Raw genomic sequence first — 17102 nt, 5'->3', positions numbered from 1 at the left:
CTTCAGACCACGTTGAAGCGAGACTGGACTTGGGAGGACCTGTGTTCTGGGCTGAATGTGTGCCCCCAGATTCATGGGTTGAGGTCCTAACCCCGAGAACCTCTAAGCATGACCCTACCTGGAGATTTACAGACATGATCAAGTGAAAATGAGGTCATTAGGGTGACCAGTGTCCTTATAAAAAGGGAAGATTTGGACAGACAGACACGCATCAAGGGAAGACGGCCATCTGCAGCCGTGGGGGCGAGGCGGGGGCAGTTCTCCCGTCACGGCCGCAGCAGGACCAGCCTTGCGACACCTGGGTGGGCTCCGGCCTCCAGACGGGGGACAGGAGGTTCCAGTGTTGAAGCCGCACAGCGTGTGGGGCTTTGTCCAGCAGCCTGGGAAGGTGACAGGGCCCGTTAGCCAGTGGATGAGGGAAGGATGGAGCCTCAGGCTTCTACACCTCCCAGAGTGTGTTGTGTGAACCTTTGGTGCTCGTAGGTGCGCCAGGTGGTTTCCAGATGAATGATTTGCATAATTTTGTGTTCATCTGTGTAGGTGCTGCTACAGCAGTTACGTATTTTCAGGTTTAAATGCTCCTAACGTGTAGGTTTCACTGCAAATACAGGTATGAAATATATGTAGTATCAAAAATTTGTGAATGTGGGACTTCGCTGGCGGTCCAGTGGCCAAGACCGCGCTTCCATTGCAGGGGGTGCGGGTTCAATGCCTGGTCGGGGAGCTAAGATCCCACAAGCCGCGTGGTGTAGCCAAGAAAACAAATTGTGAATGCTCAGATACAGTGTTACCGGTCAGAATCCGAAAAATTTAGCGTGTAGGTCTGGAAGGAAAGGTAGGTTGATGTAAAGAAAAATACTAAACAGTAGCAGGTTGGTGTCCAAATGAGAGCGCTCCTGAGGTGATGCGGGGACGTGGTCCTGGGCTCAGCCCGCCTGCCCTCCGTCCGCCCCGCACCCCGTGACACACGTGGGAGCAGCATATGCGTGCACACACGTGACTGTACACACGCACACAGGGTCACACTGCTTCACGCCTCTCTGAGGAGACACGGGAGGAGATTGGTTTTCCGAGACCGACGCAGGCGGGCCCAACCCTGATGGTGGGTCCACCATCAGCCGGCTGCTTTCTCCTCTTAGGTGACAGGGGACAGCAGAGCCTGCTTCTCGGTCCACACACTCGCTCAGATCCTTGGAAACCAGGCCTGGAGCCCAGGGGCAGCGGGAGAGGTGGGATGGGGCAGTCACCACGGGGAGACGCGACCCAAACCAGCCACAGTGAGGAGTGGGCAGTGTGGGAGGTTTTATTTCTGCAAAGGGTCCCCGGGGCTGGGTCCAGCAGGTGTGGGTGCTTTTACTGCAGGTGCGTTTAGGTGCCGGTGACCTACCGTGGAGACCTGGGGTCAATACGGTGGCCCTGGCCCTTCTGCCAGCTGTTCCTCCACTGCCCTCCCCCTTCCCTGTCCTTTCCCTTTGCTCTGTTCCTCTCTCCCCAGTCTCCCCCACCGTCATTTCTCTCTCCCATCAGCATTCCCCCCAGCCCCCCCAGGTTCATGTGGCCAGGCCTCCTTCTTGGGCGGGCGTGCACACGACCTCAATGCCGCAGAGGCCACCGTTCGGGGCGCGCACGCAGGGCTGTCCGGCTGCGCTCTGGCCGTGGTGCGTCCACCTCCCGGCACGCTCAGGTGCCCTGCACTCCGCGAAGCAGAAGCTGCACGTCTCCGTCGGCTCGGGCGTTGCCTCTGCAGCGCTGCCGGCTTCCATCCAGTGATCTGCTGAGGGGGAGAGGGCGTTGGCCTCGGCCTGGACCCCTCCTCCCCCGCCCTGCACCCCCAAGGGACCACCTCCGGTGTTAGCCGCCCTGTCCTGGAAAGTGGGGCAAGCCCCGGGGCCCAACACCCACCCTTCCTCAGGGCCCTGTCTCTTCTTGCCCTGATGTTTGACCCTATTTCACCAGGACAGGTAGGAAACTGTAGGAACTGGCGCCAGGCTGCTCCCCGGGAGGACCGGCAACCGCTCTCCACTTAGAAGCGGGGGCAGAGCTAGGACAGAGGGATGTCCAGGACCCCACTGCGTGCTCACCCTTGGAGGACTTGGCCTGCGTCCGACATGGCCCTGGGGGGGGCTGGCAGGAGACCTGGTCCCCCCTCCTCTTCAGGAAACAGGCCACGGCCAGCAGGAAGCAGCAGACGATGGCACAGAGGCAGAGCCCCAGCGTGCTGTAGACCAGGGCCAGCTGGTCGGCGCTCAGCTTCAGCCCTGGGGGGGCTGCAAGACAGCGGGGGACCCAGAGTCAGGAGGGGCCCCTCCCTGAAGCACCCCCCTCCGGCCAGCAGCCCCTCGTCCTCGCTTCCTCCTCGTGAGCCCCAAACAAGCCATGCGGTCACCCCCACGCCCCCTCGGAGGGCCGGGGGAACCCCAGAGCTGCACGCCCTTTGTCGTTCTCTCTCGCCGTGGGGTGTGGCTTGGGACAGTACCAGAGGTGGACAGGTGTCCAGGGAGGGTGTTTGACCAGGGCGCACGTGCTTGGAGAGAGACGGTGGCGTTGCTCCTGAGCCTGAGGGGCAGGTGTACACCAGGGGGACCTGGGGAAATGGGGCGCTGGCCCCGCTCAGGCCCCCGAGCCAAAGCCCTGCCCTCGAAATCTGTCCCGGGCCCTGGGATCGGGCGCCCCCAGCCCGGGAGGAAGGGCTGCTGGCCGCCTGCTGGTCTTGCTGCACGCCACACTTTCTCTAGCGCGTCCCTGACCCGCGCGCTTCTGTGAAGGAGGGGCGCTCGCCCCCTTTACAGGTTGAGGTGTAGTCCACGTGCTGCCAGGCTCACGGCCGTGAAGATGAGGGGGGTGGTTAGTGTGTTCTCAGGCCCGTGCGGCTGCTGCCTGTGCACCTGGGGTGTGTCCGGCACCGCAGGACGCCCCCCGTCCGCCCCGGGCCCCCCCACGCTGTCTGCCGCCTGTCCTGGACACTTCATACCAGTGGAATTGTGCAGCATGGGACCTTCACGTCGGGCCCCTCGGCGTGTTTCCAAGGCTCAGGCGTGTGGCCACGTGTGTTGGGTCTGAGTAACGTTCCACTGTGTGGATGCACCACATCGTGTTTGTCCCTGATGAGCAAGCATTTCGGTTGTTTCCACCCTTTGGCGGCTGTGAAGGCTTGCGTGCAGGTTTCCGTGTGCACGTGTGTGTGCGGCTCTCGTGGACGCGTCCCACGAGTGTAGTTGCCGGGTCAGGTGGCGCTTCCTTGCTGAGCTGTTTGAGGATCCTGCAGGCTGTTCCCGCTGTGGGCACACCGCCTTACAGTCTGTTTTTCAGATGACAAAACTGAGCCTCAGATCTGGTCACAGTTGCAGAGCTGCACCTGGGGGCGGGTCTGATGGGCTCCACGCCGGGGCTCCAGGCCGGCCGCGCACAGATGGCAAGGTGGACACTGTCCCTCTTCCTTACGCAGGCTCCTTACGGGCAGAATTTTATGAAGTGACAGCTGGCTGGTGCCACCCTGACGTTCACAGAGCTCTGGGTGGGCTGTTGGCGCCACCCCCGGCCGGCGACGTCCGTGTGTCCCAGCTCCCGGGCCCCCATCTGCTCACCGGCTCCTGTGCGTCCCTGGGATAAAATAAAGCCGTCGGCCTGGCCGGATTAGCGGGGGAGAGGCTGGCAGCCTTCACGTGGGAGGTGGAATTCCCAGCTACCAGATTCTGCTAAGTACACAGTGAAGTGCTGGGTGGATTTCAGGTGTTTTCAGCTGAACTCTAACACTCAGACTACCTCGAGGCTGGCTGCTGGCATTTGGAGATGGTCCTCGATTCCTGCCCTTCAAGTCGGGCTGGGCCGGGCCCCCCTGCACCCAGCAGTACGCAGTACAGGGGACGCAGGGCCTGGCCGGTGCCATGACGAGGCCTGGCAGCCTCTGCTCTGCTCTCCCGGGCGCCCTGAGCCACCACGTGAGGAGGGTGATTTGGGGCTTCCTGAGGGAAATGGACCAGTTCCTGCCTGGTGACCCGCTCGTAGAGCGTGCTTCGCAGAGGCCCTGGATCCGGAGGAGAGGTGCAGTTAAAACTGCGAAAGATGTCACCTTCCGCCTCTGTCCCAGGCTGGCGACACAGGCACGTCTGGGTGGGGTGGTTTCCTCTGAGGGCCACGTACAACCACCTGCCAACGCGGACACGCCCTTTCCAGGCTTGTGGACTCACTACCTTCACTTCTAGGCAGGTGGATGCAGGCATTTGCTGGGCTTTGTTTACAGTGAGAGCCGGAGACCAGCTCCCTGGTGGGTCCTGAGATGGGCTGAGCCTCAGGGGCAGGAAGTGAACAGGGAGAGAGAGGTGGGCGCTTGGGCTTCTCCCTGGTGTGAAATGTGCTTAGACAAGAGCATGTGGGAACCGACAAACCCAGGCCGCAGCAGGTGTTGCTCCTGGGGAGAGACTTTCCCCAAACCTCGCTTTTTAATACCTTCTTTCTTCCGTCACGATCCCTGTGTGTCGTCCTTTCCGAACGGGAACGGCAAGGAGCGTGCTGGCTGCCTCGCTTGTTAAAGCCGAGTCAGAGGCTGGCCAGGTGCGGGGACAGGGTCCCCAGCCACCGCTGTGCTTCCTCTGTTCAGTCACCAGCTGTTCAGGTCTGCAAGCTCGGTCACTGACCTCTGTCGGCCCTCAGTGACCTGGCCCCGGAGCGGAGCGGCCTCACCCGGTGCCTCCCTGTCTGCTGACCCCGGTGGGTGCAGGGGCTTCAGTCGGGAAAGGATGTGAGAGCTCTGTCCTTGCCAGAGAGCCAGGCCTGCGGCGCAGTTCTGAGCACCGCCACCAGGGGGCACCGCGGATGGTTTATTTCCAAGCGGGTTTTCCGTTAGATTTGTTCCGTGTTTGTGCTGTTTTCAGAGTCAATCTCACCTAGAAACAGGATTTCCCCGACTGCTGCTGCTGGGCTGGAGCTCGGGCTGGCTGGGCGGGCAGTGATGTGACCTGTCCTGAGGGGCCTTGGTGTAGCCGGGGCAGGGCAGGTTTTGAGCCTGGGCCCTGCGGCCACCCTTGCTCACCGTCAGGCCTGCCTCCTGGTGAAACGGGGCGGACGCTCCGGCCTCCGCGCTGTTGGTAGCAGCTCGACCCAGTGGAACGTTCCGCCAGCATCCCCACGGCCCCAGCCCAGCGAGCAGGCAGGTCAGGGGAGGGGTGAGGTGGGCTCCCGAGGCTTTCTGCCCCCCTCCCCTGGCCTCAGCCCTGGGGATGAAGAGGGGGCCTGGGGCAGCGGCCACGGTGACATCTCTTGCAGCCGTCGGGGGCGGATGGGGGGTGGCGTGTGTGGGGAGAAAACACTCCACACCCTGAGATAAAAAGCCAGAGACGAGACCAACCCCCAGGCCGCCGTGCAGGATGTGCTCCCAAGGTGGGCATCGCCCTCCCACGAGGGATCTGGTAACCTGCACATGAGACCTTATGACCTGATTTGGGGAAAAAGCCTTTGCACATGTAATCAAGTTAAGGATTTGGAGCATCAAGGCCCAGGGTCGCTGAGGCCCTGCGAGAGCCCTGTGAGGGGGGTGCCGGGCTGCCCCCCAGTGGGGACAGGGAGATACAGAGTCTGGAGACATCCCAGGTCACTCGTGCTCACGCCACCTGGAGCTCTGAACCCGGGACCCAGGAGGCCCTTGAATAGGGCCTGGGGGCTCCGTGGGCTCGGATAAGAAAAGCAAACCTTAATTTTCACTAAAGCTTAGCCTTTGCTCCCACTGTTTGTAGCAGTCGCAGCCCCAGTGGTCCTAGCAGTGGCTGTACCCTGTCCACAGAGAATCCGTGTGTTTCCGCTCCCAGCCCCTCCCAGCACCTGCACATGCTGTGCCCCCTGCCTGGAACACCTTTCTCCACGTCGTCTCTTAGATGTATGCTTTCCTTTTAAATGAGCAGTTACTACGTGCTGATCCTGACACTCAGTGCAGCAACCCCGTGAAGGCAGGTGATCTCAGTCTTACGGAAACACTTAACCTCAGAGAGGTTAAGTGACTTGCTCAAGGTCACACAGTTGGTGGGAGATGGAACCAGGGGTCTGGCCCCCAGTCTGCCTTGAGGGCCTCTCCTCGGGGAAACCTTCCTCGCCCCATCGCACCCTGGCTGGGGGATGTCGTCGCCACGCACTGAGGTTACTCAGTCATTTGTCTCTCCCATCAGACTGTAACTTATATGGGGTCAGCGACAGGGTCTGCCTGACTCTTGCACCCGTCCCCCCAGGCACAGCTGAGCCCTCCACAGCATTCCGAGAGACGTGGAGGGGCCAAGGGTGGGGGCTGGCAGGGCGGGGAGTGAGTGGGGGGGACAGGTCCGCCCCGCTGCCACGGGCAGTGTTCTGCACGCCCTGCCCTTAACACCCAGGGTGTGGGCCCGGCACTTCCTGTTCACAGTCCCCACCAAACCCAGCTCTTGCCCCACCTGCACGCCCAGGTATCAGGACACAGCGGGACACACGTAAGCCCCAGACCTCCAGAGGGACACGCGGCAGGGGCAGGTATGGCGAGGCGTCACCCAGCCCTCCGAAGCTCGGGAGGCCGCACCATGGAATGACTGGGACAGCGGTCAGGTCAGACATGGTCACGCTGACCCCACTGGCTCCTGGAATGTCTGTCCACACTTCCTGGGGGATTCATACCTGGAGGGTCCACCCCAGGCCCTCTGGGGAGGGGGCTTGGCTGGTGGTCACAGACAGGAAGGGCTAACGGTGTCACACTGGCAAGAGGTCCCCCTAAGTGGGCGACGGCGCCACAGAACACTGCTTTGGGGATTGGCTCTTGCAGAGCGGACGAACTTTGGAACCCGCAGGCCGGGTCCGAGTCCCCGCTCAGCTGTGCACTGACTCTCCAGGTTTTGAGACTCAATTTCTCTGTCTGTAAAGGGGAATCTGTGGCATCGGAGGTGGACGGGGTTCTGGGTTTGGCTGGAAGAGTCAAATAAGTCACTGCAGGGAAGGCGCGGGGGTCACCAGACCTTGGAGAGCGGCCCCCTTTGTGGTCCCGTTCGTCACCCCCTCCACCCGTATCCACGCCCTCTGTGTGTGAATCTGCATTTCCTCTCACAAGAGGCTGTGCTGGATAAAAACCGGCCACAAACCCCCCACAGCTACAAATCCTTCGCCTCTCCTCCAGCCGAGAGCGGGGTCTGTCTCCCCCGCCTTGAATCTAGCTGGCTTTGCATCTGGAGGGATAGGATGCAGCAGATGATGGGTGCCAGCTCTTGGCCGAGAGGTTCAGAGGCCCGTGTGTCACCTCTGATGCTGCTGCCCACCCGCTGGTCCCAGGGGAGGATGAGAGACTCAGGAGCCGAGCCCCTCCAGCTGACTCCAGCCAAGCCCTATGCCATGAGGAATAACACGCCATGGAATCTGGGGGCTGTTTGTTACGTGGCAGCAGCTTACTGACAGGAGGGCAGAGCAGAGTAAGAGACAACAGTCTAACCGAGAAGAACCAGGCTGGGCACTTCGTTATCAGGACACATGAAGCCTGTTCTCATGGAAGTGACGTCATGGGGAAAGTCACAGAAAAGGAGGAAAACCAGCCAGCGCCTGGCAGACCAAGAGCACCATAAATATCAAGTGTTTGTGGGTCCACATCCCCACCCAAGCCCCGTCCTCTCTGACACCACAGAGCAGAGTAGCTGAGCCAAGAGGTATTTTCTGGGAGGATAAATTAGGTCATTTCCAGTGCTCGGCACTTAGTAAGTGCCTAGTTCAAGAGACCCCTCTCACATATCTAAGGAGGCCCATCTCCACCGTGAGCTTTTTTGATAGTACTTTTCTTTCTCATTCTTGGTAAGTCTCCATTGCCTCTAAATGGAGTGGGGGTCTTGCTCACTGGTTAGCTGTGCTATCCACTCGCTGCCCTGTGTTCTGAGAATTCATTCAGCCACCATTATGAGACTCCCAACTGTCAGGTCTTTTTTCTTCTTTTGCTTCCTTCTTGCCCACAGACTTCTGTAAACTTTGCTTAATTTTTTTTTTTCTATCCTGTGATGATCCCCCCACCCCCCTGGTTTCTGGCCATTTGCCTGCACTGGACTTCCTGCTTTGCAGCCTCTCCTTATTGAGGCCTGGTGCCTGCCTTCCATCCACTCTGACCCTTGGACACCGCGCAGGCCAACCTTAGGTGGCTTACCTGGACCCACATCCGAGCCTCTGTGCTCTGATCCCTGGTACCTCCCTAGGTTGTCTGCCCGGGTCGAGGCCTCTCCGGTCCGCTGTCTCCTGACCTCTGGTGGGAGGTTCACTTGACTCCTGAACTTGTTCTCACAGAAGTATGTGCATTGCTTGGGGTGACGTCCACAGATGGAGGCACAGCTGATACAGTCCCCCAGGAGCTGGTCATAGTACCTGCCTTGCTCTTTGCGGCAGCTGAGTGACTCTGGGAGACAGAGATGTGTGATGCTGCTGGGTGACAGACACAGGCAGAAACTGGGGGTCTGGCCTCAAAGGGATCAAAGTTAAAAAAGAATCCTAGTCCAGTTCCCCAAAAGCAATTCCAGAGTAATCCAAGTCCTCTTCCAGTATGCAAATGTAAGACTATACATTGTCCTCTAAGTACTGTTTTAGCTGCATCACACACATTTTGACGTAGTATTTTTTCTGTACCTAGTTTAGAATGTTCTTATTTTTCACTATTATTTTTTCTTTGACCTATAATTTAAAAGAGCATTTCTTAGTACTATCTGTATAAGGGTTTTCTAGTTATCTTTTAAGTTATTACACTGTCACATAACTTCTTTACTTGGGTTTTTCAAACCTCGTAAGGGAGAAACATATTTCATATAAATATAAGGAATGGAGAACAAAACCAGAATCTGCCTTAGCAAGTTGGGGAAGGGGACTGGAAGGAAGGTGAGAAAGCTCAGATTAATAATGTTTTTTCTGTCTTAATAATAAATGAGAATTTCAGGAGCTTAACCAGGCATCAGTGCCAAGGGGCAGAAGCCAAGCAAACTAAAGCCCATTCACACTTGCTGGAGAGAGCAGTTTTGAGTGCCATACAGAAACCTATACTTTCACAGGGTAGGTTTCCCTTGTCTCTAAGATTCATTCATATGAAAATGTGACTCGCATGCAGGTTTTCAGGGCGCATTTTGGAGGCAGCACAAGACAGAGGCCAAGAACCCAGACCTTGAAGCCACGCGGGCTTGGGGAAGCTCTGGTCCACCACTTCATGTGGTGGGCTTGGCCCCTCCATACCTCAGTCTCCTGTTTTCCGGGAGAGGAATGATGATAACAATGGTGATTTCTTACGGTTGTTACAGGGATTTGAAGTCCCCAGCACAGTGCCTGACACATAATGAATAATGCTCAGGGTTTAAATAGGATATTCACTTGTGCCTCTTTGCGATGCAAACATGCCAACACGTACATCCTTTTCGGAGTAGAAGACAAAACCAGGAAGGCCTGCATTTGAGACCTCAGGGGAGACTTGGGTGATCCTGTCAGGACCAGTGACCACCCCTTGCCCTTACCCTGCTGTGGCCCTGGACCCTCCTGACCCCGACACTTACAAGGTGGAGTTAGCCTGATGGCAGCAGTGTTCCCGGGCTTGCCGTGACCTCCTCTCGTCCTTGGGAACCCCCATGTGGCTGTGCAGGTGACAGAGCTCCATAGACCACTAGCTCTCACTGCCTGACCTCACAATCTCCCCTCTGGGCCTCGATATTCCCTGTTGTATTTTCCCGCCTCCACGCCTTTGTCCACGCTGGTCCCTCGTCCAGGGTTGCCGTTCCCCCTCATCTGACTTCTGCATCTGTGGACTCTTAACAATCCATCTCAGGTGGCGCTTCCTACCAGAAAACTTCCTCGCTCCCCAACCCATCAGCCGGATGTGGTCTCTCCCAGCTGTGGCGTTTTACGGTAGTTCACCTTTTTACCATGAAGTGGAGTCATTTCTCCAACTAGATAATAACCTCCTTGAAGGGTCTGTCAGATTCCTCTTTCCAGGGGTTTATGGGTCAACACTGAATGTCCACCTCATTAATGGATAGTGGCTCAGAGCCATGGTGTTGCAGACTCAGAAAGTTGTTGTTCAAATCCTAACTCTTCCACTACTGTGCTGTGTGATCTTGGGCAAGTCACTCAGCCTCTCTGAGCCCCACTCAGCCAGTATTCATGAAGCACTTACTATGTGTCAGACACTGTGCTAGGCTTAAGAAAGGAATTGAGCTCTCAGTCGGGTGGTTGAGACACATGAACACACAGGAAAGAACGTGTGGTACAAGCTGTGATAAGTTCCATCAGGGGAAGAACAAGTTACGAAAAAGCAAGCAAAAGACAATTAGAGAAAACTGGATATGGCCTGAGTGCAGATGATACTAAGGAATTATTGCTGGGGGTGATAAAACATTGAGGTTATATTTTAAAGGCCCTTATGTTTTAGGGATTCGTGATCCAGTATTTACACATAAAATAATACGAGTTCTTGGATTGGCTTTAAAATACACAAGTAAAAAAATTGGGGACTGTAAAGGTGGCATTTCTAAAGCTGCTGATGGGTAGACAGGTTCATCATGCTGTCCTCTCTCTGTCATAATTTCTATAATAAAAAGTTTCAGAAGAAAGAGCAGAGAATGATGAAGGAGGGCCCACTTTCCACCCGGCAGTCAGAGAGGACCTCTTGATTTGGGGCTGAGACCTGAAGGCCGGGTAGGAGGGAGCCCGGGAGAGAAGGTGGGGAAATGCATCCCTGTGCAAAGGCCCTGAGGCAGGAAGGAACAGAGCATGCTTGGGAAGCTGCAAGGAGGATAGGAGGGTCAAAAGGTAGAAGGTGCCACACTGTCCATCTCCCGTCTCCCTCCACCCCTCCTCAGGCCCCAAGTGCAGGCCAGGGGGACCTCTGGGGGCAGGAGGGGCATCCAGCCCAGGCTCGGGCCCCAGGACTCACTGCAGAAGGCTGCACAGGTGCGTGGACTCTGATTGCTGCAGATGGCTTTGCAGGAGACACAGGTGTTCAGCAGCGGGTCCCAGTACTGCTCTTCGGGGCAGGGCTCCATGGCCACCCCCAGCCGCAGGCCCTGTGGGGCTGAGAGGCAGGGAACGTGAGGGCAGCTGGCACCACTGGAGGCCGGAGCCCAGGCGGCCTCTCCCGCTCACGTTCCCTAGGGGGAACAGACAGAGTTGGTTTCTGCCCCAGTTGTACTTGCTGGGCAATCTGGGGCTGACACCCTGAGCCTCAGTTTCCCGTCTGGGGCACGCAGTTCTGAGGCCCCTCTGGCATCAGTGGAGCCCTGCTCGGCCCTGTTCTCTACCCTCATGAACGTGCACACGCCTCCTGCCACAGGGTCTTTGCACGTGCTGGTCCCTTTGCACCCCGTGCTCTTCATGCTTCACAACTGGTCATTTCCTCCTGACCCCTCAGATCTCTGTTGCAACTTCGTTTCTTCAGGGAAGCCTTTCTGACACCCTCCCAGCCCGGATTGGGACTTGCTCCTTCTTCTGCACTTGTCACTGTTGTCACTTGACTTTTGTGATGCAGTTCTTTGATATTGTCTCCCCATTAACTGGGGGCATCACGCAGGCATAGATGCTAATTGATTTGTTTGCTGCTGGGTCCTCAGAACCTAGATAGTGCCCAGGACATAGTAGGTGCTCATTAAATGAATGAATTAGAAAAGCAGACCTAGCCAGTGCCTAGCAAACAGCAAGCACTCAATAAATGTCCGTTTCCTTCCCTTGCTCTTTTGCTGAGGTGTGAGACACACACAATGACAAATCTCAAGAGTACAGCTTGACAAATCTTTGCACGTGTACACGCCTGTGTCACGACCACCGCGTCAAGGTGGTGAATATTTCTTGCTCCCTGATGACTCCCACGGGCCCCTCCCACCCAACATCCACCCCCAGAGGTGACTTCTGTTCTGAGTTTGAACGCCACAGGGCCAGAGGCTGCTGCTACTGCCTGTTCCTGAACTTTCATTGTCTGGATTCTTTGGCTCTGTAAGGCATCTGGGACTCATTCCAGATGGTTGTGTGTTGCTGAGTCTTCTGTAATTTTCTGCCTAATTTCATGGCATTTTCCTCCCCAACAACTTCTTTTAAACATTTTTTGAGGCACTTGTTTATTCTTTAATGGGAGTCCACTGAGGAGAGACCAGCAGCTCCCCCTCGACCTGGCAGCTTAACCACCTGGGTTTATCCTCCTTCCCTCTTGGAACCAAACTGAAAGGGCAGGAAAGGATAGTTGTCCTCGAAGGTGGAATGGAAGAAGTGACTGCAGCAGGGGACAGGCGTCAGCAACGTTTTGGAAGACGGAAGGCAGAGGGCCTGGGGTGACAGGCTTCAGTTGAAGATCTCTCTCGGTTGAAGCTCACGGGGAGGAAGCGGAATTGCGTCACCGAATGCTAGGAACCTCCTGGAACTGGGGCACTAGGACCTCTGGCCGTGGGGGATGGGAGGGCAGAGCAGTGAAATAGGGTTGGAGACTTAACGTAAAGAGGGCTTGACCCCAGGCAGGTGACGGCCCCTCACCCACCCGAGCAGGAGATTGGTTGGGGTCTCCTCAGACACAACTGAGGAGGGGTGGCAGTGAGGTCCACTATCCCCCCCAGCCATACCTCAGGACTGCTGTGGCCAGGTTTGTAAAAGATGTGTCCTTCCCCATCCTGCAACTGGCAGGAAGCCAGCAGACTCTGCTCTGGAAAAGCTGACCCAAAGGAAAAGCCCTGGAGGCACTGACTGGGAGATTCTTTCAAGAAAGTGACCATGCTGCTTCCTGACCACTAGAGCAAAGTTTCTGTGTGAAAACGCCGTCCATTTACCCAGAACTTCCAATCAGCCATTAGTGCCTCAGTGTGAATTGTGAACTGCAGCCAAGGGTCACCTGATATTGGAGCACCACCTCTGCATGAAAGAGACCTTGGACGATGCAAGCAGAAGAAATCACCCGGTGCCAATAGAGACAATGCAGGGAACAGAAGAAAACTACAAGATGACAGCAAGACATCCTTAGAAAGAGAAGAGAACTTTTATATCCACGAGAAAGAATGGTGTGCTAATTTTTTTTTTTTTTTTTTTTCCGGCTTGTGGGATCTTAGTTCCCCAACCAGAGATCAAACCCGGGCCCTCAGCAGTGAAAGTGTGGAGTTCCAGTCACTGGACCGCCAGGGAATTCTCAGTGATGTGCTACTTTAAAAATTTTTTTTGCGGTACACGGGCCTCTCACTGCTGTGGCCTCTCCCGTTGTGGAGCACAGGTTCCGGACACGCAGGCTCAGTGGCCATGGCTCACGGGCCCAGCCACTCCGCGGCATGTGGGATCTTCCCGGACCGGGGCACGAACCCGCGTCCCCTGCATCGGCAGGTGGACTCTCAACCACTGCGCCACCAGAGAAGCCCAGTGATGTGCTACTTTTAAAGAATTGTATGCATAGAACAACTAAGAATGACTAGAAAATTTAAAATATAATAGCCAGAATAAAAACACCTGTTGAAGGGTTATAAGATATAATTGAAGAAATATCCCAGAAAATCGGAAAAGATGTGAAAAATATGGAATTATATCAGGACGTCTGGAGGTTGACTGATGGGAGTTCCAGAGAAAACAGATTTGAAAGACAGCCTCCAGATTCAAAGAGCCAATCAGGTGTCCTGCACAATAAATTCTCTCAAACCAAGACCCGCCATCGTGAAATTCAGGAGCAACAGAGACTTGAAGGAGACTCTAAAGCCTCCTTGAGAACAAGCAGCTCACCTACAGGGAGGGCTCTGTGAGTTAGGAACTCTGTGCACATTTCAAATCAAAGCGGGGGCATGAGAGCGATGCCAGGGAAGATGGCCAGGAGGAAGCCCCAGCGACCTGCTTCTCCCCTAGCGGCCATCAAGCTGGCAGCCTTGGCTGAAGTAACGATATTGGAGCTCTGGGGTTGTCTATGGGACAGTTGGGCAAAGAGGCTGGTAGATTTGGGGAGTTTTGGTGCCTTACAGCCTATCGTGGGGTGGTGGCTGTTCATGTCCCTGGGGCAACTTGCTAGGACCTGGATGGGCAGTAAGGACCTTGTCCTCTGAATGTTGGGATTGTGGGTTCTAATTGCTGGTTGCCGCTTTTGATCACTGAGGAGCCAGCACAGAGGGTGGTGGGCATTGTTTCAGCCTCCCTGGTTGAAGTGGCTCCCAGGGGATTGGAAGAGATCTACTGCCCCCCATTTGGGGAGTCACACATTTAGGAAAATCTTTGTCAGGTCACTGGCTGACTGCAGAGATGAAGGAACAGAAACTTTGGTGACCACACACAAGGAATACATACTTTGCAAAAATAGTTTGGAAGAGTCACAAACAGACTCCAGCTCTCAGCAACAAAAACTTCAGCAATCCCTGAGGAGTGAGAGAGTTAAATTTCAAAACTTAGCACAATGTAATGCTCAAAATGTTCAGTTCTCAAAAAACTTACAAAACATACAGAGAAACAGGAAAATACGGCACATTCACAGAAAAAAAGGCTTTGACAGAAACTATCCCTGAGGAAGCCTAGACATTGGAAGTATTAGTTGAAGATGTTAAGTCAACTGTCTTAAATACGTTCCATGAGCTACAGGAAACCACAGACAAAGAACTAAAGGAGATCAGGAAAATGATGTAAGAACTAAAGGAGATCAGGAAAATGATGTAAGAACAAAATGAGGATATGAATAAAGAAATAGAGGTTGTAAAAAAGGAACCAAAACCTGGAAGCAACCCAGATGCCCTTTAGTAGGTGAACTGATAAATAAACTGTGGCCTCTGGACAGTGGGACCTCAAACCATGGAAAGACACGGAGGGATCTTAAATGCATGTGACTGAGAAAAGCCACGCTAAGAAGGCTCCACGCTGTATGATCCCAGCTCTGTGACATTCTGGAAACAGAAGAAAGGTCAGTGGTTGTCAGGGGTTGAGGGGGAGGGAGAGATAAAGGTGGAGCACAGCGGGTTATACAGAGCAGTGAAACTGAATGCAAGTCATTATACATTTGTCAAATCCCATGTAAAGTACAAGACCGAGAGTGAACCCCAGTGTAAACTATGGAGTTTGGACAATAATGATGTATTAATGTAGTTAGTTGTAGTGGATGTGCCACTTTAGTGCAAGATATGGATAGTGAGGGAGGCTGTGCATGTTTGGGGACAGGGGGTATATGGGAATTCTCTGTAATTTCCATTCCATTTTTCTGTGAACCTCAAACCACTCTAAATAATCTATTAAAAAATGGAAACAAACTGAAATTCTGGAATTGAGAAGTCCAGTAACTGAAATGAAAAGACTCCCTAGAGGGGTTCAATAGCAGATCCGAGCAGCCAGAAGGAAAGGATCAGTGAGCCTGGAGATAAGACTATTGAAATTATTTAGAGTAGGAATCAGAAATTTAAAAGAATGAGAAAAAACAAACAGAACCTGAGGGACTCGTGGGAGCCCATCAAATGTAACACCGTATGCACATAGGAATTTCAAAGAGAAGAGAGAGAGAAAATATTTGAAGAAATAATGGCTGGAGACTTCCCAAATCTTAGGAAAGACATGAATATACATGTCTGAGAATGTCAGTGAATAAGCAGGATAAATTCAAAGACGCCCACATTGAGACACATTGTAATAAAATTGTGGAAACCCAAAGATGAGAGAATTGTGAATGCAGCAACAAAGAAACAATTGTCAGATACAGGGGATCCTCAATAAAATTAATAGCTGGTTTCTCCTTAGAAATCATGGAGGCTAGAAGTGAGCTGTTACATTTAAAGTCCAAAAAGAAAAAAAAAAAACTATCAACCAAGAATTGCATATCTGGCAAAACTATCTTTCAGGAATGAAGGAGAAGTTAAGACATTTCCAAATAAGCAAAAGCTGAGAGAGTTTGTTACCAGTAGACCTGTCCTACAAGAAATGCTAAAGGGAGTTGTCCTTCATGCTGAAATGAAAGTGCACTAGACAGTAACTTGAAGTCATAAGAAAAAAGAAGGAGCATTGGTAAAGGAAATCTATGACAATATCAATATCAATAGGAAGGGACAGAGATATAGAACAGTGTTTGTACACTACTGAAACTAGGTATTATTGAAACTAAGTTGTTAGAGGTTTAAGACATTAGTTATAATCCTCAGGGTAATCACTTAAAAAATAACTAAAAACATACAGAAACTGAAAGAAAAAGGGAATAAAAATGGCACACTACAAGTAATTAAATACAAAAGACAAGTCAGTAGTGGAGGAACTGAGGAACAGAAAACGTAAGACATACAGAAAACACATAGATAAATGGCAGAAGTAACTCCTTTATCAGTAATCATATTAATGTCAATGGACTAAACTCTGCTATTACAAAAGGCAGAGACTGGGAGATTGGATTAAAAAAACAGTATTCATCTATATCCTGTTTATAAGAGACTTACTTTACATAAAAGGACACGAGCTTGAAAGTAAAACAATGGACAAATATCGTCCATGCAAATAATAACCAAAAGAGAACTGAGGGGGCTATATTATTATAAGACAAAGTAGTTTAATCAAAAGAGGTTACAAGAGACAAAGACAAGATATATTGATTAAAAGTTTGATACGGCAAGAAGATTTAACAATTATAAACACGCGTGTTACAACAGAGTGCAAACATATGAAACAAAAGTTGACGGAATTGAAGGGAGAAATAGTTCTGTGACAATTTGGATATTTCGATTCCCCACTTTCAGTAGTGGGTAGGAGAACTGGACAAAAGATCAATGAGGACAAGATGACTTGAGCAACTCTGTAAAGCAACCATGTAACAGACATATACACGACACTGTACTCGGCGACACAGACTACACATTCTTCTAAAGTGTCTGTGGAACATACTCCTGGACAGACTGTGCGTCAGGTCACAAAACAAATCTTAATAGGTTCTAAAAGATTAATTCAAAGAATCTTTTCTGATCAAAGTGGAATGAAACTAAAAGCCAACAACAGAAGGAAAATTGGAAGGTCCACAAATAGGTGGAACTTCAACAACACACTTTTTTTTTTTTTTTTTTTAATTTATTTGGCTGTGCCGGGTCTTCGTTGCAGCACACTGGATCTTCGTTGCAGCATGTAGGAGCTAGTTCCCAGGGATTGAACCCGGGCCCCTTGCATTGGGAGCAAAGAGTCCTAACTGCTGGACC

The 17102-nt window shown here is 53.1% G+C and overlaps 1 protein-coding gene across 1 annotated transcript; it reads right to left on the bottom strand.

Moving 5' to 3' along the window:
- Nucleotides 1-211: 211 nt before the first annotated feature.
- On the bottom strand, nt 212-11324 carry TNFRSF13B (TNF receptor superfamily member 13B). The gene is made up of 6 exons (XM_065898081.1): nt 11141-11324; nt 10886-11023; nt 8129-8374; nt 2082-2267; nt 1588-1771; nt 212-380 (listed from the first exon to the last, which is right to left on the bottom strand). The coding sequence occupies exons 1-6, from the start codon at nt 11322-11324 to the stop codon at nt 212-214; spliced, it is 1107 nt and encodes a 368-aa protein (XP_065754153.1).
- Between the last annotated feature and the right edge of the window lie 5778 nt (nt 11325-17102).

This window comes from Phocoena phocoena, chromosome 19 (assembly GCF_963924675.1).
Source record: "Phocoena phocoena chromosome 19, mPhoPho1.1, whole genome shotgun sequence".
In the NCBI taxonomy this organism is placed as follows: domain Eukaryota; kingdom Metazoa; phylum Chordata; class Mammalia; order Artiodactyla; family Phocoenidae; genus Phocoena; species Phocoena phocoena.
Note: the sequence above shows the minus strand (reverse complement) of the source record. Positions and strands in the feature narration are given on the sequence as shown.

Excerpts from the sequence above, each read along its gene's own strand:
- TNFRSF13B (XM_065898081.1), bottom strand. The coding sequence starts at position 11,324 with ATGAAGAGCACGGGGTGCAAAGGGACCAGCACGTGCAAAGACCCTGTG. Across the intron at positions 11,024-11,140 it reads AGCCCCAGATTGCCCAGCAA|CCCCACAGGGCCTGCGGCTG; the intron begins GTACAACTGGGG and ends CCTGCCTCTCAG. Across the intron at positions 381-1,587 it reads CTCTGCGGCATTGAGGTCGT|GCTGCTGGACAAAGCCCCAC; the intron begins GTGCACGCCCGC and ends TCACCTTCCCAG.